Below are 25,298 nucleotides of genomic sequence, written 5' to 3' on the forward strand. Positions count from 1 at the left end.
ATTTGCAGGGATGCCCTGAACCTTAATACTTTGTCACCCGGTAAACGAAAACAACCTTCCCCGGAGTCTAATTCGATCCCCAGAAACTCGAGGCAAGTCGAGGGACCCACAGTCTTACCTGGTGCCAATGGCACGCCAAACTGATTCATTAAGGCACAAAATGCAGCCAAAGCCTGCCCACATTCCGGATCACCGCCTTATGTCGCAAGACTCATGGGAAGTGTAGTTCTCTCGAGTGATTTTTCGCCAAGCTTTATTCAAACAGTACACTTTGGCCTAGATGCATCATTGTAACATTTTGCGATTTCTTAATTGCGAAAATTAAGGAATCGCAATTAAGAAATCGCAAAATTCTATGCATCAAAAAATCGCAAATTTTATAGCGATTCGGTATTTTTCCTTAATTACGATTTACAATTTGCGAATCGCAATTAAGGAAAACCCTTCCCATTGATTCCTATGGGCCAAAAGGATTCCTATGGGCCAAAAGGCCCATAGGAATCAATGGGAAGGCATTCACATTTTGCGAATTTCAAATTGCGATTCGCAAAATGCGAATGCAATTTCAAGGGTGCAGGGGGGTTCAAAGAACCCCGTCCTGCGCCCCTGAAATTGACTGTAAGTGCAATTTACACACACACATGACCCAAGGACATGTGTGTGTGTAAATGAAAACTTTCAAATATGCAACTAGTGCATGTTTGAAAGTTTTCTGTAAATTAGCATGAAGTTGAACTTCATGCTAATTTACCCCTTCCAAATTGCGAATTCGCAATTCCAAAGTAATCATGCATTGCATTTAATAAATCGCAAAATTGCGATTTCTTAAATGCAATTGCAATTTAAGAAATCGCAATAAAATTGCGATTTCTTAAATTGGGAAAATAGCAAAATGCTTCATGCATACCAAAAACGGGATTTGCACTCACAAACGGCCGAAATTTGCGATTCGCACCGTTTGCGAATGCAAAAACCCTTGATGCATCTAGCCCTAAATTCCTAAAACCGACCTGCGTCAGTGAGATATCTAGTTTAAAATGCACAATAATGCCAAACTTCAATTCCATTGTGATTTAACTAATCATTTCTGATAGTAAATAAAGCGTTGAACGGAGAAATAGCAGCAATTGATGGCTTCCCTACCTGGCTGAATGGCAGAAACAATTTTTTTAAATTTACAGCAAACAAAAGTTGTCATTTCTTGATCTGTTGATTGTAGCCACCCCCACAGGGTTGGAAACAGAATTGTACACAAAACCATTGGCAAGGAACTCATTATTGAGTTATGATATTCATCATCCTTATTCCTTGAAGGATAATCTCCTTTATGGTCAGTTTCTGCGGATTCGCAGAAACTGTTCCACCAAAGAGAGTTTACAAAAATACACAAAAAACTTTAACATCACAGTTAAGTGCAAGGAAATATCCTCCCAAGTTGGTCAGGCGCTCTACAAAACGAGCAACTAATAACAACAGAGAGGCCCTGTTGGATCCGCCAGAACCCAAAGGAGAACTGTTGATATTAACTTTTGTTAACACTTTCAGCACAGTGTCAAATGAAATAAAGAAGAGTGTGCGGAAGCATTGGAAAATATTAAACATCGGAAATGAGCATATACCTGAGCCACTATTTTCTTTCAAAAGGAGCACCAATCTGCGTGACCACTACCACTGCTTGTGCACACTAGACCGAGGACTAGTAAAGTTCAGACGATGGACACGCTGTGGGGCCTCCTCGCTGTTCAAGGACATTACCCCTGTGGCTCTTGTGGGGTTTGTACCCAAAGTCAGAAATCCAAATCGGTTGAAATTGGCACAGGAAAACCATGGATGCAGAAGAAATTCATGAACTGTAATAGTGAGAAGGTTGTATATTTTATTACGTGCCCCTGCAAGTTAAACTATGTGGGGATGACAACCCGCAAGGTAAAACTGAACCTTAATACTTTGTCACCCGGTAAACGAAAACAACCTTCCCCGGAGTCTAATTCGATCCCCAGAAACTCGAGGCAAGTCGAGGGACCCACAGTCTTACCTGGTGCCAATGGCACGCCAAACTGATTCATTAAGGCACAAAATGCAGCCAAAGCCTGCCCACATTCCGGATCCCCGGCTGCCCCCAGGAACAAAAAGTCATCGAGATAATGCATCACATGTTGAAAACCCGTCTTCTTTGTGAAGACCCATTGTAAGAAACTACTGAATTTCTCGAAATAAGCACAAGATATAGAGCACCCCATAGGCATACACCTATCCATGTAATAATGACCCTGAAACATGAAACCCAGGAGACGCTGATCGTCTGGATGTACCGGGAGCAGCCGGAACGCTGACTCGATATCAGATTTTGCCATCAGCGCACCGGGCCCCAGGCGATTCAAAATGGCTACGGCCTCATCGAAGGATGCGTACCGCACCGAACACACTTCCGGGTCTATCGCTTCGTTTACGGAAAGACCACGTGGGGCTGATAAATTATGTATCAGCCGAAACTCGCCCGGTTCCTTCTTGGGTACCACCCCTAAAGGGGAACAAACAAAGTTAGCAACTGGCGGTACACTAAACGGACCAGCGACTCGACCTCGAGTAACCTCCTTCCGGATCTTTTCCTGTACTACGGTCGTATGCTGTAAGACCGACATCTGGTTTTTACATTTAGCTACACCCTGAAAGTCCCCCACTGGGATGCGGAAACCATATGAAAACCCGTTCCGCAACACCCCAGCGGAAGTACGATCCGGGTATTCGCTGAGCCAGGGAATCATTGCCAGGGTATCAATCGGGGTAGGTAAAGGCGCCCCTCGGACAATATTAGACCTGTTTGGCGCCTCCTCTACCCCCGTTATCACCCGTTTTGGCTCTGCACGTGGACTCAGGATGGGATGATTGCCCACACCCGCTACATTCGTGTCTAAATTTGCATGACCCCTGGGGCCTAGTACATTTACCCCTGTTAAAGTTCCAACACACCCCCCTTTTACCTGCGTTGCCGGCAGGCCTCGAGTGATTGTCGGTACTTGTACCTGATCGAAAGGGCGTCCCCGCATATTGGCGGGAGGATTCGCCAACATTACTTCCTATCAATGGCAATTTCAACATACCAGTCTCCTCCATTTTGGACCAGGACACAGAATCATAACAATCCCAAGTTAAACTTTTATCATGTTCTTTTGATTTTCTGAAAATATTATCATAGCAAAACCAATGATTACCCTCGTGTGATACGGAGTACCCCATGATCCGTGACTGATAAATCGGCAATTCGGGTAGCAATTCGGGCCTACGTTCACCCAAGATGGATGTAAAAACCCCCCACGCTTTGCCCCAATTACCAATGTTTTCATTTACCTTAAAGGCGGCCATCTTTGCGCGCCAGACACTCGGCTGCATGAGGTCCTTCTGGCCCTTAACATGCTCCATCTCATAATGATCAGTAAGCAACGAGAAGATGTTTATATACTCTCCTGCCCAAATCTTCTCTTTAATAGCTAGAGGGACATGCTGACCTAACCTTTCCCTTCGAGAGGGTGCCGACTCATCCCTCGCAATCGGCAATGGCCGCTTACCTGCACCGGACGCTGTCCCTGCGACTGAAACGGTCCCCTGTGGATTCTCCACTGGCGCAGCCGGCGTGGATACCCTCGCTGCTTCACGTGTTTCACGCAGTTGCTTCATCAACACCTGCGCGTCGACAGCCGTGGCATCCTCGCTACCTTTCCCCAACCACGCTGCTAATTGTGCTGCCAGCTCGGGCGGCATATCTTCCCCGGACACGGGGGTGACCACAACGGGAATCGGATTCCCTTCTTCCGGCACGGGAGTGGGTGCTTCGAGCGGTGTACTGGGATCCGGGATGCCTCCCCCAGCTGCTCCCCTCCTGGGCCTCTTGCCTTTTCCTCCCGGGGCTTCTCCCGCCAAAGGACGTTTCGGCCCCCCTTCCTCATCCTTGTCCGCCATTCGCCTCTTTAGGTCGGTCACCTCCTTCATGAGAACGCGCAGCATCTGGTCGGTAGTCATTCGCTTTCCCGCCTTCTTCGGCATTCTCCAACAGAGTATCTGGAAAACAAACAAGAACGATTATAACGCTCAAAATTGGCTCTTCGTTCCGTCTCGAGCTCACGTGCAGCGAGGAGGTGCAGCTTCAGAGCACAGGAACAAGAGGATGCTTTCTTGGCTTGTTGCTCCTTTTATCCGTCTTCAGGGCGGGCGTGAACCCGCCCCTGCCCGCCCCAAGGGCGTGGCCGGCCGCGTCAGTGTCTAGGCCAACCCACTCTAGGGCGAGAAAAGGCGCGCCCCGGCTACGCCGCTTTGGGCATACCAGCCGAGACTCGCCTCCCGCCCAAGATGGCTTCCCGGGGGGATCGTGGTACTCCGCCATACGTTCGGGGGGACCGAAAGGTCGCCCCTTGCCAAAACCAGCTTGTCTAAGCTAGTCATCCTTCTTTCAGCCGAATATTTAGCTCTTAGAGGTCTCGTTGCTGCACCAACATTATGTGCAGTTTACTGCCCTATCATCCTCGCTTTTACTCAAGCACAAATTCTGCTAAGTTGTTTGGTTAAACAACAGCAGATTAAAGAGCCTCAATGATCTTACCAAGGACCTAAATAAAACACATGAGTGTGTTAGCAAAGAGTATTATATTGGCTACTACATTGACTGCCACTCCGCCATTTGAGTACTCTGGCAACCAGGCTGTGGCATCTAAAAAACCATTGCCAAACGACTACCATGCTCTCAAGAACAACTAACTGCAACAAGTGACATAAAGAGGCAGTGTCAGTCATTGTAACAGTGGCAAACTCGCCGCTAATTTGAGTACTCAATGGTCTTATTGGACCCCAAGAAAACATATGTGTGTTACCAAAGAGTATTATAATGGTTACCAAATTGACTGCCACTCAGCGACTTAAGTGCTTTAGCAAACAGATTATGGCATCTCAAAAACGATTGCCAAACAGCTAACACACTCTCAAGAACAACTATATGCAACAGGCAACATTAAGAGGTAGTGTCATTCTTTGTAACAGAGACAACCTCGCCACTAATTTGAGTGCACAACAATTCTACAGATTGCATCTCGCAGATACAGGGAGGCTTGTATACTCTTGGAGATGTCATGAAGCCAACTAGCGTGTTTCTGAAAACCTGTGTCTATTTGAAAACCCGCGCCTAGAGGCAACCAATTGAGCCAACCATGCTGCGCAAAAGTATGTGTCCTCACCTGTCCGTTGGTACCTCTTGACGGTCATCCGGGCCGTCAGGGAGGTACCGGCCGGGTGGCGATCACATCCATTTCAGCAAGTATCCAATTCACAACTTCCTGGACGCCGCGGTCGTCAACGTTATGACATCACCGCCTTATGTCGCAAGACTCATGGGAAGTGTAGTTCTCTCGAGTGATTTTTCGCCAAGCTTTATTCAAACAGTACACTTTGGCCTAGATGCATCATTGTAACATTTTGCGATTTCTTAATTGCGAAAATTAAGGAATCGCAATTAAGAAATCGCAAAATGCTATGCATCAAAAAATCGCAAATTTTATAGCGATTCGGTATTTTTCCTTAATTACGATTTACAATTTGCGAATCGCAATTAAGGAAAACCCTTCCCATTGATTCCTATGGGCCAAAAGGATTCCTATGGGCCAAAAGGCCCATAGGAATCAATGGGAAGGCATTCACATTTTGCGAATTTCAAATTGCGATTCGCAAAATGCGAATGCAATTTCAAGGGTGCAGGGGGGTTCAAAGAACCCCGTCCTGCGCCCCTGAAATTGACTGTAAGTGCAAATTACACACACACATGACCCAAGGACATATGTGTGTGTAAATGAAAACTTTCAAATATGCAACTAGTGCATGTTTGAAAGTTTTCTGTAAATTAGCATGAAGTTGAACTTCATGCTAATTTACCCCTTCCAAATTGCGAATTCGCAATTCCAAAGTAATCATGCATTGCATTTAATAAATCGCAAAATTGCGATTTCTTAAATGCAATTGCAATTTAAGAAATCGCAATAAAATTGCGATTTCTTAAATTGGGAAAATAGCAAAATGCTTCATGCATACCAAAAACGGGATTTGCACTCACAAACGGCCGAAATTTGCGATTCGCACCGTTTGCGAATGCAAAAACCCTTGATGCATCTAGCCCTAAATTCCTAAAACCGACCTGCGTCAGTGAGATATCTAGTTTAAAATGCACAATAATGCCAAACTTCAATTCCATTGTGATTTAACTAATCATTTCTGATAGTAAATAAAGCGTTGAACGGAGAAATAGCAGCAATTGATGGCTTCCCTACCTGGCTGAATGGCAGAAACAATTTTTTTAAATTTACAGCAAACAAAAGTTGTCATTTCTTGATCTGTTGATTGTAGCCACCCCCACAGGGTTGGAAACAGAATTGTACACAAAACCATTGGCAAGGAACTCATTATTGAGTTATGATATTCATCATCCTTATTCCTTGAAGGATAATCTCCTTTATGGTCAGTTTCTGCGGATTCGCAGAAACTGTTCCACCAAAGAGAGTTTACAAAAATACACAAAAAACTTTAACATCACAGTTAAGTGCAAGGAAATATCCTCCCAAGTTGGTCAGGCGCTCTACAAAACGAGCAACTAATAACAACAGAGAGGCCCTGTTGGATCCGCCAGAACCCAAAGGAGAACTGTTGATATTAACTTTTGTTAACACTTTCAGCACAGTGTCAAATGAAATAAAGAAGAGTGTGCGGAAGCATTGGAAAATATTAAACATCGGAAATGAGCATATACCTGAGCCACTATTTTCTTTCAAAAGGAGCACCAATCTGCGTGACCACTACCACTGCTTGTGCACACTAGACCGAGGACTAGTAAAGTTCAGACGATGGACACGCTGTGGGGCCTCCTCGCTGTTCAAGGACATTACCCCTGTGGCTCTTGTGGGGTTTGTACCCAAAGTCAGAAATCCAAATCGGTTGAAATTGGCACAGGAAAACCATGGATGCAGAAGAAATTCATGAACTGTAATAGTGAGAAGGTTGTATATTTTATTACGTGCCCCTGCAAGTTAAACTATGTGGGGATGACAACCCGCAAGGTAAAACTGAGAATTATAGAACATAGAAGCACTGTGAGGTGCAAAAAACAAGCCACAAGACTAACAAGCCATTTCTTAGAAGTCAATCATCGACCAGTAGACTTCACATGGACGGTTTTAGAACAACCATATATTCCAGAACACGTGACTGACATATCAAAATTTCTCCTGCTCAGAGAACAGAAGTGAGTGTTCAAACTAAAGAGCGACAAAATGGGTTTAAATGACGCCATACCTTGGGTAATGCTGTGATAAGCGTCTATACCCTAGTTGCACAAACTGCTTCTGGCAATCTGACTCCCACTCATTGGCCACTCACTAACTCTTATGTCCTGGTCAATGAAGTTGTGTGGTTCTAATAGGATCAGCAGCTTTTGCTGCATTATACCACTTCTTTGTGAATCCCTATATGTAGACTTCTCTCATGACCAGCGATGATCAGTTGCATCATACTAAGAATTCATGAGCTCGGTACTACCAAGCATATCAAACTACATATCTTATCTCGCTAGGACTGTCTACCAATGAAGTGGTGAGGTTGCAACTAAAATCAGCTAAACACTCCCCAGGGAACAACATTTCGCATGACTCGAAAGCTAGGTCACACAGTATTAATTGATATTGTACACATAGTTGGCCAATCACAACCCCCACAATTTTGATCACTAAACCTGTCTAGTTTTTACAAGGCCAATGTTATTTGTGGCTAACAACTTCATTAGTGTGATTACCTGAATATAGGCATTTGCGATGATCAGTCACATCATGAATGAATTGAAGCTTGGCACCGCTTGTACGCTTTATTTACTATCAGTAATGATTAGTTAAATCACAATGGAATCGAAATTTGGCATTATTGCGCATTTTAAACTAGATATCACACTGACGCAGGTCGGTTTAAGGAATGAAGAGTAAGGATTCAATAAAGCTTGGTGAAAAATTGCTCGAGAGGACTACACTTCCCATGAGTCTTGCGACATAAGGGGGTGATGTCATAACGTTGATGACTGCGGCGTCCAGGAAGTTATGAATCGGCTACTTGCTTAAATGAATGTGATCGCCACCCGGCCGGTACCTCCCTGACGGCCCGGATGACCGTCAAGAGGTACCAACGGACAGGTGAGGCCGCATACTTTTGCACGGCAAGGTTGACTCATTTGGTTGCGAGGGATACTAATGCCTCTGGACGCGGGTTTTCAGATAGACTTGGGATTTCAGGAACACGCTAGTTGGCTTCATGACGTCTCCAAGAGTATACGAGCCTCCCTGTATCTGCTAGATGCAATCTGTAGGATTGTTGTGTACTCAAATTAGTGTGAAGCATGTCACCAAGTTGGTGAGTGATGGGAATCCGGAAATTTAATGAATATTTCCCTATTTGTGGTGCCTAGACAATGTGGTGTTAGTTTTCTAGAATTTATAGTGTTTAGAACTTTATTGTAGACCCATGAATACTCTAGGTATGAGAATAAACAAAGAGGGCCTGGTACCTCAGGATGAGAGCAGCAGGTGCTTGCCCTTGCAGAATGCACCTCTTTTATGATCCTTTTTGCATTCTCATGGATACTGATTGGGCAATCAAAATAATGTCCCAGGCCTAACTTGTGAAAGTTATCCCTGACACATCATAGCCAGGGAATAGTTAATACACCATCAAGGTTAAGGCAATCGTTAATAATCTCTCTGGTGAATGCCAACTCTTCCGATAACCAAATTTTGGCCCATTAAAGTAAATGGCAATGTTTATACAATCTTCTACAAAGTCAACCCCCACCTCATAATGACAAAAGCTTGTGGGGGCACTATTTGGAACCATCAGTAACTCATTTGGCTTTATAAAGTGTATTCAGTTCGATCACCGGTTTGTGCCCTAGTTTGGATGCAAAACGGAAAAGTCCCTCAACCACCCTACCTGAGTTGTCCATCCTCGTGGTGACAAGCGGACCCCATTTCAGCTTTTTAATATACATGTTCCCTAAATAATTAAAATTATTCATTTTATCAATCCTCTTTGGGCCAATGACATAGTTTCTAGTTTTAGTAATTTTAGGCCCACAAACTATAACAAGATTTCATAAAATTAACCTTTAGATCCAGTGATAACATAAAATCAGAAAATGCATCAAGAGATTTTTGAAGGCCATTCATTTGCTGTTAGGGCCATTAGGACAGTATCATCCACTTAGGAAAGAAGCAGGACCCAGGTGAACCCAATGGGTGGACAGTCAAGATCTTTTTCTGACAGGAAAGCTTCAAGACCATTGGTGTAAATAAAAAAAAGAAAAGGAGCTACGGTGCATCCCTTCTGGACACCCTCTGTCGATGCGATAGGTCTAGTTTTTTTTACCTTTAGCACCATATCTAATGCTTACAGATGTGTTTGACAGTACCCATGCCCCTCCTGAAGCCATACTGTGATCTTGCAATCACCCATGTGTCTGTCACCCAGGTTTCTAATCTAGCGAGGACAACCATTCCCATCAATTTTGCTGTGTCATCAATAAGGGAGATTGGCAAATAGCAGTAAGGCCTATTGTACAATTTTACCAAGTTTATCTACTTTGTCATCAACATTAATATTCAAGATTAACACTCCAAGAAAGAGCTGGCCTTGGCGAGGTAGTCCTCAAATGGTTTTCTTCCTTTCTCCACAACAGCACACAAAAAATTTAAATAAAAAACTTCACTTCCGACCTCCAGCAAGTCAACAGGGGAGTCCCTCAAGGCTCGGTGCTTTCACCGCATCTCTTTAATATCTACATGGAACCTCTTTCCAAACTACTCAGAAAAGCCAACATTCACTTCCATCTCTACGCTGACGATACCCAGATCTATCCGGAAATGACCTCTCTCAAAGACATACAAAGACTTAATGATGTCTTGACAGATGTCCAACGTTGGCTGACAAGCAACCACCTGAAACTTAACCCTGATAAAACTGAGACACTCCTCATCTCAAATAAGGAAGACAATCCACAAATTGCCGAGTGGCTAAAGGCCATCAATGCACTTAATGGGCACCTTATTCTAGAGGACTCTGTCAAATCCCTAGGCATCACTCTAGATCCAAAACTGAAGATGACGAGACACATTAAGTATTTAGCCAAAAGTGCATTCCTTAACCTCAGACTACTGAACAAATTAAAATCCTACATTCCGTCCAAAGATCTCAAACAGGCCACCCAATCTCTGGTTCTGTCAAGACTGGACTATGGGAACGCAACCCTCTCAGGAATTCCAAAATCACACCTGGCTCCCATCAATACAACGCTACATGCGGCTGCCAGAATGATCACCGGTATCAAGAAATATGATCATATCTCCCTCGCACTCAATGAACTCAAGTGGCTCCCAGCGGAAATGCGGATTAGCTTCAGAACAGCCTGCCTCACCCACAAAGCCCTTCACACCGGCAAACCTGAGTACCTGGCAAAAAAACTCATAAAAGCTGGTCAGTCCAGGAACCTAAGAAGCTCAAACTCCCTTCTACTCATCCCACCTAAGACCAGATAGAAAAAAACTGCTGATCGATCTTTCACCGGAAACGCCCCCAAAATTTGGAATTCCATTCCCCCTCATATCAGAACCATTCTCTCTTTTGTAGAATTCAAAAGCCAACTCAAAACCCTGTTCCTTAACCGCTCCCAAGGAAGTGGATAATGAGGAGCAATTAACAATCATCGAGCTCCGCTCCAGCTCCAAGACTCTGAAGATCCTTGAAGACAAAATGTCATACACTACAATGTGTTGCTCTTTTATTTTTGCACTCCTCTGTGGATATGTCTGCCCTCTATTTTGTGTCTGATGATTATTTGTGCTGTACCTACTGTAAAGCACTCCGATACCCTGGGGTCTGGCCAGCGCTGTAGAAAACTTCTTAAATAAATAAATACATAAATAAGTACATTTGCTCTCCCTCCCCCCAACCAAATCCTTGAAGTATTTCCAACGGAGATGGGTTTCTTTTCCCCCTTGGGGATCAACCCCTTATTCTGTAATCGACTCCTGCCCCATCCACTCATTTTCTTTTCCCTCCTTTTTCTGCTTGAGTTACAGAAAGTTTCTCCACAAGACCGGTGGACGGGTTAGTTTCTTCATTTGAGGCACGCAAAACACCATGACTTGAAATAGGTATGATGGGAAATAAAGGAGGTTGTGGCCTTTACTCTACTGCAGTTTCCGAGGTGGTAATTTGAGAGTCATTTTTGGCAGATGGGATTGAGCAGGGAGCAAAAGAATGTCTGTTTTCAGCTATTTTATTCTCCTTAGTCAAAAGACCTACCACTTTTTGTAAGAAACCATGCAATATTGTGTCTGTTATTTTTGATGTTGCTCTAGGCTTCCGTTTCCCCATTGTAGATGTACTTTTAAAATGCAATAAAATATTAAATGATTTACATTTGTGTGTCTTTCCTGCAATTATATTTTAGACAAATAGAGGTCCCAAGAGCAAATATCAGTGCCAATAACGAGGAACCAAGAGAGGTGGCCCAGCCCAGATTCCTCTGGCCTCTGACGGGCGCTGAGTGGCTGTACTTAGCCCTGGGTTTGCCCCTGCACGCCCGCGCATCCTGCACTGTGGGAGCCCCTGGGAGCCTTTGAAGGTGCTTCCTGGTGCAAGGGGAATGTTGGCGGCTACGCTGGATGCTTCAGGGGATGCTGGGGACTGTAGACCTGCACTCCCTGACTCCCGATCGGGGTCTCCGACCTTCTCTTAGCTTGGGCCCCCAACAGAGGGCTAACAAACAACAGCAGGGCTGAAATGGATAAATATTAATTTTTCAATAGCAGTCCACAAGGGTAGGTTGAACACGTCATCTTCCTGTAGCAACACAGAAGTTTGTTTGAGGGAAAAAGCTGTATGATAGGAATGAACGTCTGGAAATGTTACTCTCCCTAAATATTTGGGACTTTTAAATTTATGAATAGACATAAAAGCTTTTCTATTATTCCACAGGGTTTTAGACACGTTCAAATAGAGTAACTTATATTGAAAATTAGGAATATTTACAGGAATGTTAGAGATATGAAAAACGTATTATAGGTACCATCATCATCTTTATAGTGTCTAGGTGACCCCACCAAGACAAAAGTAGAGGATTCCATCGGGACGTAAGTGAGTTCAATGTGGAATGCAATTAATCAAAGTTAAGATAAACAGTTTCTTCAATAGATGCTGTAAACCATAAACCAAGCTATTTTACTTTAGCTGGGCTTCAATGGAATTGAGAAAAGGCAAAATTAGCATGAAAGCATCACTTTTTTAATGGAAAACTTTCACACTTGTCTGTACTGATGCAAAAAGTTCCATCTCTGTTTAGAAGATTGGTAACACAGTTTGTAGATGGGACATACATAATAAAATGTCATTGGCATAAGCAGAAAGTGTAAACTGATTGTCACCATAAAGAAAACTTTTAATTTGGCCACTTAAACTAATCTTAATCAGAAAGGGTTCGAGAGCAAGAAGAAAGAGAGAAAGAGAAATGGAGAAAGAGGAAATCCTTGTTGAACACCCCAATATAGGGAAAAAGATGGTGAGAGAAGGCCATTAACTAAAATAGCAGATGTAGGAAAGGAATACAACAGACATAATTATTAAAAGGAGGGCCTTAATCAAACCAGGATAGAGAAAAAAGATAAAAGACCAGCTAACTCGATCAAAAACCTTATCTTTGCCTAAAGAGATAGCGGCTAGAGAATGCTTATAAGAAGTAGATTTGCTAAGGACGTTAAAAAATAGGCGAGGATTGTCAGAGATATGTCTGCCCTTAATACAGCTTCATTATTCATGAGCAATCAAATTAGGTAATAGGGTTCTAAATGAAGAGCTAGATTGTTGACAACATTTTATAGTCTGCATTAATTAAAGAACTGGGCCTTTAGTTTTTACATAATGCATGATCTTTATTGTCTTTAAGGATAAGACATATGAAGTCAACTTGAAAAGAACCACTAGAACTGTGAAAAGAAATAAAGGAGAGAAAGAGTTTATGTAATTTGGGAAGGAGGAGTTTAGAGAAATGCAAAAAGAATTCTATATTAAATCCATCAGGGCCTGGTGCTTTACTTCATTTAATAGCGAGCATAGCATTTGAAATGTCCTGAATTTGAATATCATCATCTAGTGATGAAAAATGAATGGGAAATTTCAGAGTGTAAAAATTCTTTAAACATTTTGTAACTTTCTTTAAAATGTCTTTATTTTTGTAAACCGCATTATTAGAAGAGGTGAGGATAGATTCAATCTTAGTGTGTTCATTTTTAATTTTGAGATAATTTGCTAGCAGTTTCCCAGTTTTCTTTTGACCACTTTAGTATTTGGCGGAGGATTTAAGTAAAAACAGATTCACATTTTCTGTAGATGACCTATTAAAGGTGAATTTGTATTTGATAAGCTCCTCTAAACAAGTTTTAAAATTACCTTGATAATAAGATTTTTCCTAGTTGTATAATGCGAACTGTAAGTGTGTTTAATTGATTGAAAGATGCTTTCCTTTAATAAGACACAAAAGAGATGATGAAGTCTCTGGAGGCAGCTTTAAAAGTGTCCCATATAACCTGAAAAGAAATTGTTGAGTTCCCATTTTCAAAAAAGAAAGTATTGGCAAAAGATTCAAAACTTTGAATTAAGTTGGGATCCAATAAGAGGGAATTAATAAATCTCCATCTTCTATCTTCTTGTGTAGGTGGAAAAAGATCCAAGTCCAAAATAACTGGAGCGTGATCCTAAATTAATTTGGATCCCATACTTGAGTTAGTAATGTGTTGTTCAGGAGATTTAGAAAGGAACAGATAGTCCGCTCGAGATTGGGAAAGATGTACAGGGGAGCAAGATATGCATTCTTAAAGTGTAGGATTACATCATCTCCAAGCATCCACTAAAGATCTCTATTGGATAGTAGATGTGAATTGAGAGTGCATGGTGGAAGGAATGAATTTAGATTTTGAGTTTTGGTCAATGAGGTGCTCAAAGACCATGTTACAGTCCCCACGAACTAATAAATATTCATCTTTGTAAGACATCAATGTAAACAATATGTCAGGCCAAATGGTGTTATCTGGGGCCGTGGGTGCATAAACGGTAAAAATTGTCATGGTTATTTTATTGATTAGCTATAAAATAGAAACCCATGTACCCATCGTAACAATATCTTATGTGATCACTGGCACATCCCACCGTTTATGACATAAGATGGCAACAACTTTACATTTTCAAGGGCCGAAAGTAGCAAAAACGAATTCAATCACTTGCAATTAACCAACAAAATTTAATAGCATATAGGGAATAACACATGGGTAACAGTATAGAATGAATGAAGAGCCAATATAAAAATAAGTATAAGAAGAAAAGCGTGTAAGAGACACGAAAGAAACACAAATGATATAGAGATAAATATAGATTGTCAGAAACTGAACTGAAAAAAGAAATAAAGGAGAGCGAAAAGAAAATAAAGAACGAGAAAAAGAAGGACCATACAAGTAAGGAATAAATTGACTGACCAAAAGACAGGGACGAAATGCGGATAAAGACGCCTCAATTAGGAATATGATACAACCGACCAGAAAACCTACAATGGACCTGGTGGGAAGGGTACACCAGCTACATGGTTTGAACGTATAATGATCAAACACGAAGATCGCATCTAATAACAAGAAAGGCAAGACATAATAAATGAGTAACAGTTAATGACCATACTCACAATATGTATTCAAAACAGACCAAGAGGTACCAAACAACAAATAACATATGACAACCAAACCATACACTTGAAAGCCTGGTTGTTTCCATTTCTTCCTGCCTGCAATTAATGAGAAACTGTTAGAATACTGCAGGATCTTCAAAAGTTGTAGTCTTGTCTTTAGATATCACCTCAAACAAGCAGGGGTGGAAGAGACCAATACAGATGTTCAGATTGCAAAGAGAGGGTCTAATGTCCGAAAACGTCTTCCTCCTACCTGCTGTTTCCTTAGAGTAATCTTGGGAGAAGAAAAGAGTAGAACTCTGCCAAGACACTCAAACCTTAAGCTTGGCTGCTTGAATAACTTTCAATAGGTCAGTATATTCCAAAAAGTAGGTGATAACCACTCTAGGCTTAGTAGATGAAGATGAGACACGTGGCTTGTGATCCAGACGATGAGCTCTTTGAATGATCAGACTAGGGGTGGTCAGTAGATCAAGAATCATCAGAAGACAAGACATAAAGAATGCAATAGGATAAGGACCCTCCAAACCTTCTGCAAACCAAAAAAACACATAGTTTGTTGCGCCTGTTACGATTTGTAAGATTTTCTACTTGATTTTTGAGATGAGCAGCTTCTAATTGCATCGGGGGTACCTTTACCGCCATGGCTTGAAAAGAGTCTACACATTTTAATTTCCATGCACACCCATTAATTCCTTTACATTATGAAGACGTTTATTAGTTTCTTCCATATTAGATCCAAGGGCTCGGATCTCCTCAAGGAGCAAGTCCAAGGAACTAGGTGGAGCAAAAGTGACTGGCAAATGAGGCTCCTTTGTAATGCGCTTGCCAGCTATGAGTGAAGCGGAAGTGATTACTTTAGATGCATGCTTGGCACTTGAAATTGAAACTATTGATGTTGGTAGCATCGCTCCCATAGAAGGAGTATTGTTACAGTCAGAATCCTCCATGCCTGTTAACAAGATATTAAAAGGATAATACTCCTCTAGATTAGGCATTGATTAACAACAGGGCGTAGTGGGCATAGCGGGGCTACGCGAAGCACCACGAAGTGGGGGGAAATCAACTCCCTCCCACACACTTTGCGTAGCCCCACTATGCGCCGCCCACCTCCCTCCCGCCCTCCTCCGGCCCTCTTGTAAATGCCCTGGAAATTAATTAAAACATTGTTAAATGAATTTAAACGACTTACTTGACATCCAGCGTCCCGGGGCTCCCTCTTCCTAGTTTCTCGCCACTTTTTCCTGACAAAGGCGAGAAACTATGAAGAGGGAGCCCCGGTATGCCAGATGCCAGGTAAGTCGTTTTAATTCATTTAACAATGTTTTAATTATTTTCCAGGGCATTTACAAGAGGGCGGGATGGAGGCGGGTGGCAGGCTACTTCACTCCGCCATGGCGTGTGAGTAGTGTTGCCTACTTCGCCTACTTTGCAAATTGCGAAGTAGGCAACACTACGCACGCCTTGTGGACGGAGCGAAGCACAACGCCCACCCCTAGTACTGATGGGGAAGTAGTAATGAATATGCAACACATAGACTTTGTTCTCCTCATAAAAAGCAAAAATAAATGAGAGTGACATGAGCCATGTAGGAGAGAATACATTGTTATGTGGGTGAAAATAAGCATGAAGGTGGAAAAAAAATAATATGCCCAAAGCCACATAATGTAGGGAAAATGATAGCTAAGCTACCAGGCACTTCATTGTATAAAGTCCATGAGAGAATTTAAGCAAGAATTTAAACCGAAATGTAAATTCTGTCAAACACAGTACTTCATTATGGTGAATACAAGGCTCATAGGTGGTAAACCGAACTCACATGGGTGTGAGGAGGTGCGCGGCAGACCAAAACGCTGCTCCATGTGATAGCAAAAACAGAGCCGCAGTAAATTAAAATGGCAAGTGTGAGTTCAGGAGAAGAAATGCGCCCTACAAAAGCAATTACAGGCATCCTCTCAAGTTGTAGAGTTCGTTTCTGAAGTCTCGATGCGGCATGGCGCCACTGTCTCCAAAAGTATGGCATGGAAGCCGCCGGTGAGTCCACAACCCTCCTGAGCCACCACGGAGCCACACTAGCAGGCGTCCATCTTTGTCTGTGCCTAAGCCACGCCCGGCAGATTGTGTTTAAAAACAAAAAAGTGACCGACCTGTCATGCTGCCATGACATGGTGGTCTGGCCAACATTTATGTTTTCCCACAAATTATGCTCACACTGTACTAGAACCAGCAGTTTCAGTACAATGTACACTCCCAACAGGACAGGAAACAAAATGTTGCAAGGAAACTGCCACAAAGTTGCAGACGTAGGTGCTTTCTCACCCTATAAGTATGGAGGCCTTTTGCTCCAAACTATAAATGTGCCCCATAATTTCTTTTGAACAGAGATTATGGCAAGGGCTTTTCCACTTACATCAATACTAATCAAATATATTTGCTAATAGTGGAAACAAGAAAGCAGCAACCCTTGCACCTTACTAATCCTTAGCTGGTATACGGATGATATATAAGCAGGAGGCCAGAATACATAAACTCTGCAGTAATTGCAAATTATTAAATCATCTGAACCTTGTTCGAAAACAGATCTAGTATCTGAAAAGATTAGACAAATCAGAGAAATATGTGCTTAGTAAATTGCTACCTGATTATTAACCTACATGACCTTTTCTCGCTGTCCTACTCCTGGAGATCTGTATTATATTTGCCCAAAGTTTTCAGATTTCCGTCTTCCATGTATGAGTAACTTTACAGCAGAGCTTTTCCTTTGAATTCTACTGTTATTTTTAGTCATGGTTACCACGTCATAAACTCAAGACTACAACCATACAAGTACAAATATCGAAAGAAGTGTCCTAATTTGGGGGAGTTACTCATGTATTATTTGTTTAAAATGTGAGAGCTCTGCTAGGGCTTGGGCTGGTAGAAAAACTAAAAGCTCACTTCACTCAGCTATTAATATGTTTTTAAATTATAGGAACCTTGATTGTAAAGCTATGGAATGGATACTGAACAAAGTCTTGAAATATTTCTTATTTTTCAACCAGGGTCTCTGAAAGGGGATATTCTCGTTGTCTATGGTGGTGTCACCCATCTTCATTTGCTTTTATCAGCTTGTGATCACTTCAAGGAAATCATTTTAATGGATGTTTTAGATACCAATCTACAATATGTAAAGAAATGGAAGAACAATCACCCACAGTCATTTAACTGGAAAGACTCCTTTCAAATTCTTCAGGAAAGTGAAGAAAGGTATGACATGTGTAACTTAACATCTTCAATTATTCACTGACACATATATTCATATATTTTGTCACAAATGTAGAGGTTTAATGAGAAGGATATTTTCTCTGCAACATTGTGGTACTTGACTTGGTCTGACTTGGCCATGGCTCAAGCTCCCATAATATGTACACTGCTTATGTACAAGATAATATTTACCATGTGCACTTTTGACTCATTCAAAAATGTATTGTTTTTATTTATATTTTTATTTGTTATAAATCAAATATGTATAATTTGCAAATGTCAGCTTATATATAAAGAAGTGATATATATTTTGAATATATAATCCACTTCTGTTATTTATAAAACATATAATCAACAATGCACTCTACTTCAGCATCTCCAACCAGCTCACTCAAAGACTCCAGACCATCCAAAACACGGATGACAGACTCATCCCATACATCCCCAGAACCACTCACCTCACTCCCTAACTCACTGAACTACACTGATTACCCATCCAGAAACCTTGCAAATTAAGGCTGCTCATCCACATCCACAAAGTCCTCTAGACAGCCACAAACACAAAAAGGGCTGGGTGTGATTGAGTACCCATCTTCATTCTGCATTCTGATGGGTACTCCAGGGTGATGGGAGGAAGGGGCTTGTACTGACACTTCAAAGGGTAGTGGCCTGACCCCCCACACAGGACTGATTACTACCCACTGGTAGTCTGGAGCAGGGGCTGAGTTAAAAGGGATAAAAGTGCACTTCATAACTACTCTTTGAAGTTTCCTCCACATTAATGTCACATTTGAGTATTAGTACAGGGTCTGAGAACCATTCACATCAGACACTTCCGGACCTACACTGAATCTCTGTCAGAAGAACTACAGTGCATCTCAGAGAATTCAACTGGACTGCTTTTGTGGAAGAACGGCTTTTCTGATTGTTGCTCTGCTGCTTGCCTCTCCCTGACTCTGCTGAAGGAGAGTTTGACTCTGCCTACCTGCCAAGTGATCTCCAAGGGATTGTTAGCTTGCTTCCTGTGTCGGAAATATCAGGAAAACAAAAGACTTTGTGTAATTCTGCTGGTGCTGCTGGACTCTCCTTTCTCTGATGCCAACTGTTACTTGTGGATCCCCCTCGGATTCAAGGCTTCAGGAGTAAGTTCAGCAGCAGATTTATGAAAAAAACTATGGAAAACCCGCAAAGCTTCACTGCACAGCTAACAGCTCCATGGAATTGGCGGTCATTGCGTGAGCGATTTTTAAAGTTCAACTGATATATCCAAAGTTCTGAAACAAGTGGTTGAGTATTATACATGAAATTGTATTCAATCCACGAAAATTAAAATCTCCTTTTTAACCCCTTCGATGCTTGTGACAAGGTCAACTCGTCATGGGTGTTACCTGCGCTGTGCTTATGACGAGTTGACCTTGCCACATAACAAGGGATTTTTAAAATTGCAGCACAGCACGGGAATGTACGGTAGCAATGATGAGGTTAAGTAACACTTAAATTATCTTCTGATAAATATTAAATTTAATTCAACTGGTAATCCCAATGCATTTCGTGTCCACACTGGCACGTCATCAGGGGAAATCTAAATAGAAACAGAATGGGTATCTTAATGGGGGACAACATCCTAACTTATACGACTGATTATTGATAATGAAACTTCAGTATTGGTGAGGATGTTTTGATTCAGAGAAAGTGATGGAGTGCCATGCACTTTGTTAATATCCATGACCACACAAAAAGATCATAATTCTAAAAACATTATGAAATAAAAAGGTGAAAATAAGCGATGTGAATGAAGTCAGAAGAATTATCAGTGAAAACGTGCGTGTCCAGGTCTCAAATGTGTCTTATAAATGTACGTTAGTGACCATTAATACTTTGAAATCACGTTAAATGGAAACATTGCAACCGCTCTGCGTGTAAAAAATGAAGAACACTAATGCTCGCCTTTTGTCAATAAAGTTACGTGGTTTTCAAATGTAACTTAGAAATGCACAGTGATTTCAGGATGATGTATGCCGCCAGTGACAATTAAAACCTATGTACAAGTTTGGTGATAACAATACACTCGCCATGCCCATGAAAAAAATGATGGGTGTCAGTGCACGTCTTTTAATCAAAGAAATAATGGGATGCGAACGCATATCATGCAAAATAATGCCATGCAGCTAAATAGTATAGGACCTAGAATTCCCCCCTCGTAACTTCTTAAAAAGTGTGTTGGTTACACGAACTAACAACAACCCCCAAACTTCGGAATACGCTGGTAACACACGTTAAACTCACCGGAAGGTAAGATGCTGGCCCTACTGTGCATGAGGGGGGACTTCTAGGTCCTATACTATTTAGCTGCAGTATTTTGCATGATATGCGTTCACATCGCAATTTTTCCAGGTACTATGTTCAGCTGGTCCAAGTGGGTCCCTGTAGCCACCCAGTGCTCCATTGCAGTTGTCCGGAACTTTGGATTTGCACAGGTCCCTCAAGACCTAGAGTAATCATTTTAGCTCAACCTGCTTTGAAGTGCTTTATTGCATGTATTTCTTCAAAATGTAATATCTCGACTCCTACTAATTAGACTTTGGCCATTTTAGTCTTGTTTTAGACTGAATATAATAATCTATCTTTTAACCTGGTGTGGAGTATTTTTCGGATGAATTTGCTGCATTATTGTACTAGTTATTACACAATTACTTTACACATTGCCTTCTAGTTGAAGTCTGCCTGCTCTGTGCCAAGCTACAAGAGGATGGGCAGAGGATAATTTAGGTAGTTTTGTGACTTTCTCTGACTAGGATTGTAGTCCCTACTTGAACAGGATGCATACCTCCACCAGTTAAAGACCCAATTTTAAGCAATAACAAAGCATCAAACTCTAAAACATTATTATTGGTATAAATATTTGTGAATGGGATTTCTTTCACAGTGACCCCAAAATGTCTCAACTTCTTACTGGAAATCATCGACCACTGGTCAAATCCTTCAATAAGGAGAGTTGTATAATCGACTGTGCTTTTAATCTATAACTATGGGAATATGGCTGCTACTATTTTTAACTTCAGGTTGTCATTGTAGTCCTTTGCCTCAAAGTATTATGAAGGCTAAAACTCAGTGTTTCCTTACTTTATTAAGAAAATGTAAAAGCTTTCAACAACATACAGAAAAAAATGCAAAATTATTTGTTAAGGATATCAACAAAAGTAATCCACTTTTTCCTAATTCAAGGGGCTAAAACTGGTGCTGGTGAGTTTGTTACCACTTAAGAAGTGTATTCTGTTAACTTAGTAGTGGACTGCAATGAGGCAATTCAGACCATTTTCAGATGTTAAAGATGTTTTAAAGTCACTTTGCTAGTGTAATGAAAAAGAAATACTGTCTTTATGGAAGAATTCCTATCTGTATTAAACACTGCACCTGCAAGTACACATTTATTTATTTTAATCTAAGTAATGCTTTCTGTTTTTGATTTATCAGGGAACTGTGGACTCAGAAAGAAGAGATGTTAAAACAATCCATTAAAATCATTGAAAAAGTAGATCTTGATGAGAACAGCCGAGAAGTGCTCAAGATCTTCCCTCAGGCGGACTGCCTGATTAGCCCTAGCCATTTGACTAAACTCTGCAAGGATCACGCCTCCTTCATCAGCAGTGTGAAAAATATGTCTTGTTTGTTAAAAGTTGGGGGGCACTTGATAATATCTGTGTTTATTAATTGTACATTTTGGTACATAGAAACACTTAAGTTCCCAATACTATGCATTGATGAGGATTTTGTGAGGAAAGTTTTGAGGGATGAAGGATTCGTTATAAGGGAAGCAGTGATGAACCAGAGAACCAAACAAACAACATGTTCAGTCATGGATTATGAAAGTATTCTGTTTGTTTTAGCTCAGAAGATGAAGAATGTGCAATAGTCTGAAATGGCACTACTGAAAAAATGAATGTTAACCCCTTTGTTGTGCATTGTTTTCATTAGAAGCAGTGATGCATAACATAACATCACATTCTAAACTTTTTCACTTTTGTAGGAGAAAGGACAGCTCAATATACAGCATGAATAAAAAGGTAGCATAAACGCTTCTTGCCTTACATAATAAGACTAATAAAATATGTCTTGAAGGTTTTCAATTCAATTTTTTGAATAAACAACAGTGGATGCGCCAGAAACACTACGTGGTTCGAAAAAAGAAATATTCAAATTCATAAGACAAAAGAGCAGTGAAATCGAAGCTGTGACAGGATGAATGGATAAGTGCTGATCTGATTCCTTTCCACGTGCCACCTCACACTGGAAGGAAGGTGTCTGTAGAATATCTATCCTCCTGTCCCTGACTTTCTTTGGATAGAGAGGCATTTTAATGAGGGTGTCATTCCACCACTGCTGGCTCTCAAACCTCTGGATGGGCAGTGCTGATCTGTAGCTATAGGGAATTTATGTCTATGCTGATAGTGGTTTCAACAGTCACAGGCTGTGCAGGACATCATCTCTGCTCCCTCACTGAGAGTGACGAGCAAGACCTTCAGGAAAGAGCAAGAGACACAGAAAGATGGTGGAGAGGCTAACAGGTACTTTTATTTATACATTCTTGTTGATAGGTAGTACTGAAAAAAGGGTGGCAGGCCACCAGGATTACCTTTTTTTTTATAAATACTGTGCCCAGCACTGACTGAAGTCTATCCCCGTTCAGAAGTACCCCCACACACTTAATCCAAACGTGGCTGCATCTTGCGTTCAGGGCATACCTAGGTGCCCTCACATCCTGAGCTGTGCTATTGGTCTGTAATGACGATCACCTGGAGGGACAGTTAGAGTAACTCTACCCTCAAGCAATCAGTAAAAAGACTGAATTGACCATCATCTATTCAAGTACTTGACAAACTATCGAACGGATGGACGGTTGCCAGGGCAGTCTGAGAATGGTGGCAGGACATAAGGATATTTGTGGGCAGTATTTTGGGGAAAAGACTCATGTAGGTAAGGGCTAAGGACAGTGGTGCTGTGTGTGGCTTGCCATAAGTTCCGCACTGTTGGAAGGTAGTTTATTAGTAGGTGTAGGTGTTTACATACCACTAGTAATAAATTGACAACCAAAATATGAGGTACAGTCAAGATCTTCATGAATGATTCCCTTGCTCAACCATTGGTAGCTGGCTGTGAGCAGCCCAACTTAACTTGGAGACAGCAGTATAAAGCATTTAAAAACACCAATACAGTAAATAAGTAAGACACAATAGACAATAAAAATCCCACACTAATTTATAAACATAGGTTACAGTTTTATGAGTAACTAGCAGCCTGTCCCGACCTTGTCTGGGAGCAACAGGCTTCCCCGCCCCCCGCCCCCCACGACATTGTCCAGCAGCCCGGGCCCCCGCCCGGCCCGTTCCCCACCTACCCTGACCCCCACCTGCCCCGACCCCGCCTGCCCCGACATGGGTCCCCTTACCTCAGCCACCGCTCCACCGCTCCTCCCGCCTGTCCGCTGCTCACACCGCCGCTGGCCTGTCCACTGCTCCTCACGTCACCGCTCCTCCCCTGTGCCATGTCCGCCGTTCCCTTACCTCAGCCGCCGCTCCTCCAGCCTGTCCGCTGCTCGCACCGCCACTGGCCTGTCCGCTGCTCCTCACGTCACCGCTCCTCCCCCGCGCCTTGTCCACCGCTCCTCTTCGCGCTACTGGATGGCGCTCCTCCCGGCACTCCTGATGTGAGCAGTACTTTTTTTTTACTGTAAATTTTTTAAATAACGTTTTTTTTTACATTTATATAGCCTATAACCATCTACACACCCTGACGATTCCAACGGTGTATCGGGTGTGTGGATTGGCGCTGTGGTTCCCGAGTTTACCCGCCTCAAAGGCTGAAAGTTCTTCCTTTATTATAGCAGTATAGATATGACACCAAAACAAACACAATCCAAGGTAGATTAAAAGTAAAAGGAACGCTTAGAAGCAAAGATCGCTCAAAGGGGTTAAAAAGGTTGTGCTGGACTGGGACAAATTCAAGAGTACAGGCCACCTGCGATGAAACTTTTTTACACAGACTTCAGACACCTTTCTTGATGCAGGAAAGTGTCCCACAGCAAAAGGCAAGGGTTCATTACTCCTGGTTTTCATCGTGAGGTCCGGGAATATAACTCGCACAATGCACCTGGTTAATCCAAGTAAAATCCGGGTGAATTCTGTCAGTTGGAATTGTCCTTGTTGTTGATGTTGCAAGTTGTCCTTCCGAAACTTTCATATCAGTGGCTGATGAGGTAGCCCACTCCTTATCCTTCAAGACAAGCAAAGTCCTTTTGTTGTGAAGCCTTTTGAGTGTAGCAGGTGCAGTCCTTATGAGTGGCATCCACTCTTTTGCAGTCTAAAGTCCCCTGAACGCTGTCCAGCTGTGTTCTTCTTGGTGAAGATCATGCAGGTTGAGCTCTTTTACCTGTTGCTTTCTGGGAGTACACTCCTTCAACTTTCAGAGCAAGACAACGTCCTTTTTGGGCTGAAGGCTAAAGTGTGCAGCAGGTGCTGTCCTTATGAGTGCAGTCCTCTCTTTTGCAGTCCAAGGGTCCAGCGAGGCAGTGTTCTTGTAGTTTCAAGGCAGGCTTCTGAGTTACTGGGCGGTTCCCCCATAATTATCCATGCTTCTGGGGAGCCAGGCAACAGGCACTCCTGACCAATGAGGTGCATGGTGCCACCCTCAGGTGTAACAGCTTCCTCCAAAGTGTGTCAAATTCTAGTCCCCGTAAGCACTATTTGGCAAAATCTGAAATGGAGAAACTCTCTCCTGGAGGTTAAGATTTGGCTACATTAACCCACTGGTGTGGCTACATTTCCTTAACACTCCACTTTCAGCTCCTGTGCTAATTCAATTGATAGGGCTCCTGTCTGGCTGAGGGTGTAGGGTGTGTGGCTGTGCTTCAGTCCTGTCCATACTGTCATTCTCTCTTTGAAGTTAATTTAGGCTACTCCACTCCCATCCTGCTTTTTGCTCTGCAGTTGCAGATCTCATCCCACCAGATGTCCTATGTCTCTACGCAGGCCATTTCACACCTCATCCGAGCAGTTTGCCTCAGCCTGTCAAAGGTTGCTCTGGAGAGCAGGAGACGCTGCTGAAATGCTGGATTTTAGCACATCCAAAAAGCAAGTTCTATAGTTTGTTTTACTATGACAGTTATAATTCATCTAACCTTGCAAGCTGTTAGATTTATTCTAATATTTTAATACTTTGAAGTATATTTTTAGCTCACTCCTATCATAGTTATACTTAATTAAAG

The 25,298-nt window shown here is 42.1% G+C and overlaps 1 protein-coding gene across 1 annotated transcript in view; it reads left to right on the forward strand.

Annotated features, from left to right (window-relative positions):
- The window catches only part of LOC147732854 (nicotinamide N-methyltransferase-like), a 54,230-nt gene extending 32,071 nt beyond the window's left edge, over positions 1-22,159 (forward strand). The window contains exons 2-3 of the mRNA XM_086957401.1: positions 17,836-18,040; positions 21,512-22,159. Of these exons, the coding sequence (XP_086813527.1) occupies positions 17,836-18,040; positions 21,512-21,950 (644 nt within the window). The 3' untranslated portion in view covers positions 21,951-22,159. The remainder of the gene's footprint in view (positions 1-17,835; positions 18,041-21,511) is intronic.
- The last annotated feature ends 3,139 nt before the right edge of the window (positions 22,160-25,298 follow it).

The sequence above is a fragment of the Lissotriton vulgaris genome, chromosome 2_1 (assembly GCF_964263255.1).
Source record: "Lissotriton vulgaris chromosome 2_1, aLisVul1.2, whole genome shotgun sequence".
Classification (NCBI taxonomy): domain Eukaryota; kingdom Metazoa; phylum Chordata; class Amphibia; order Caudata; family Salamandridae; genus Lissotriton; species Lissotriton vulgaris.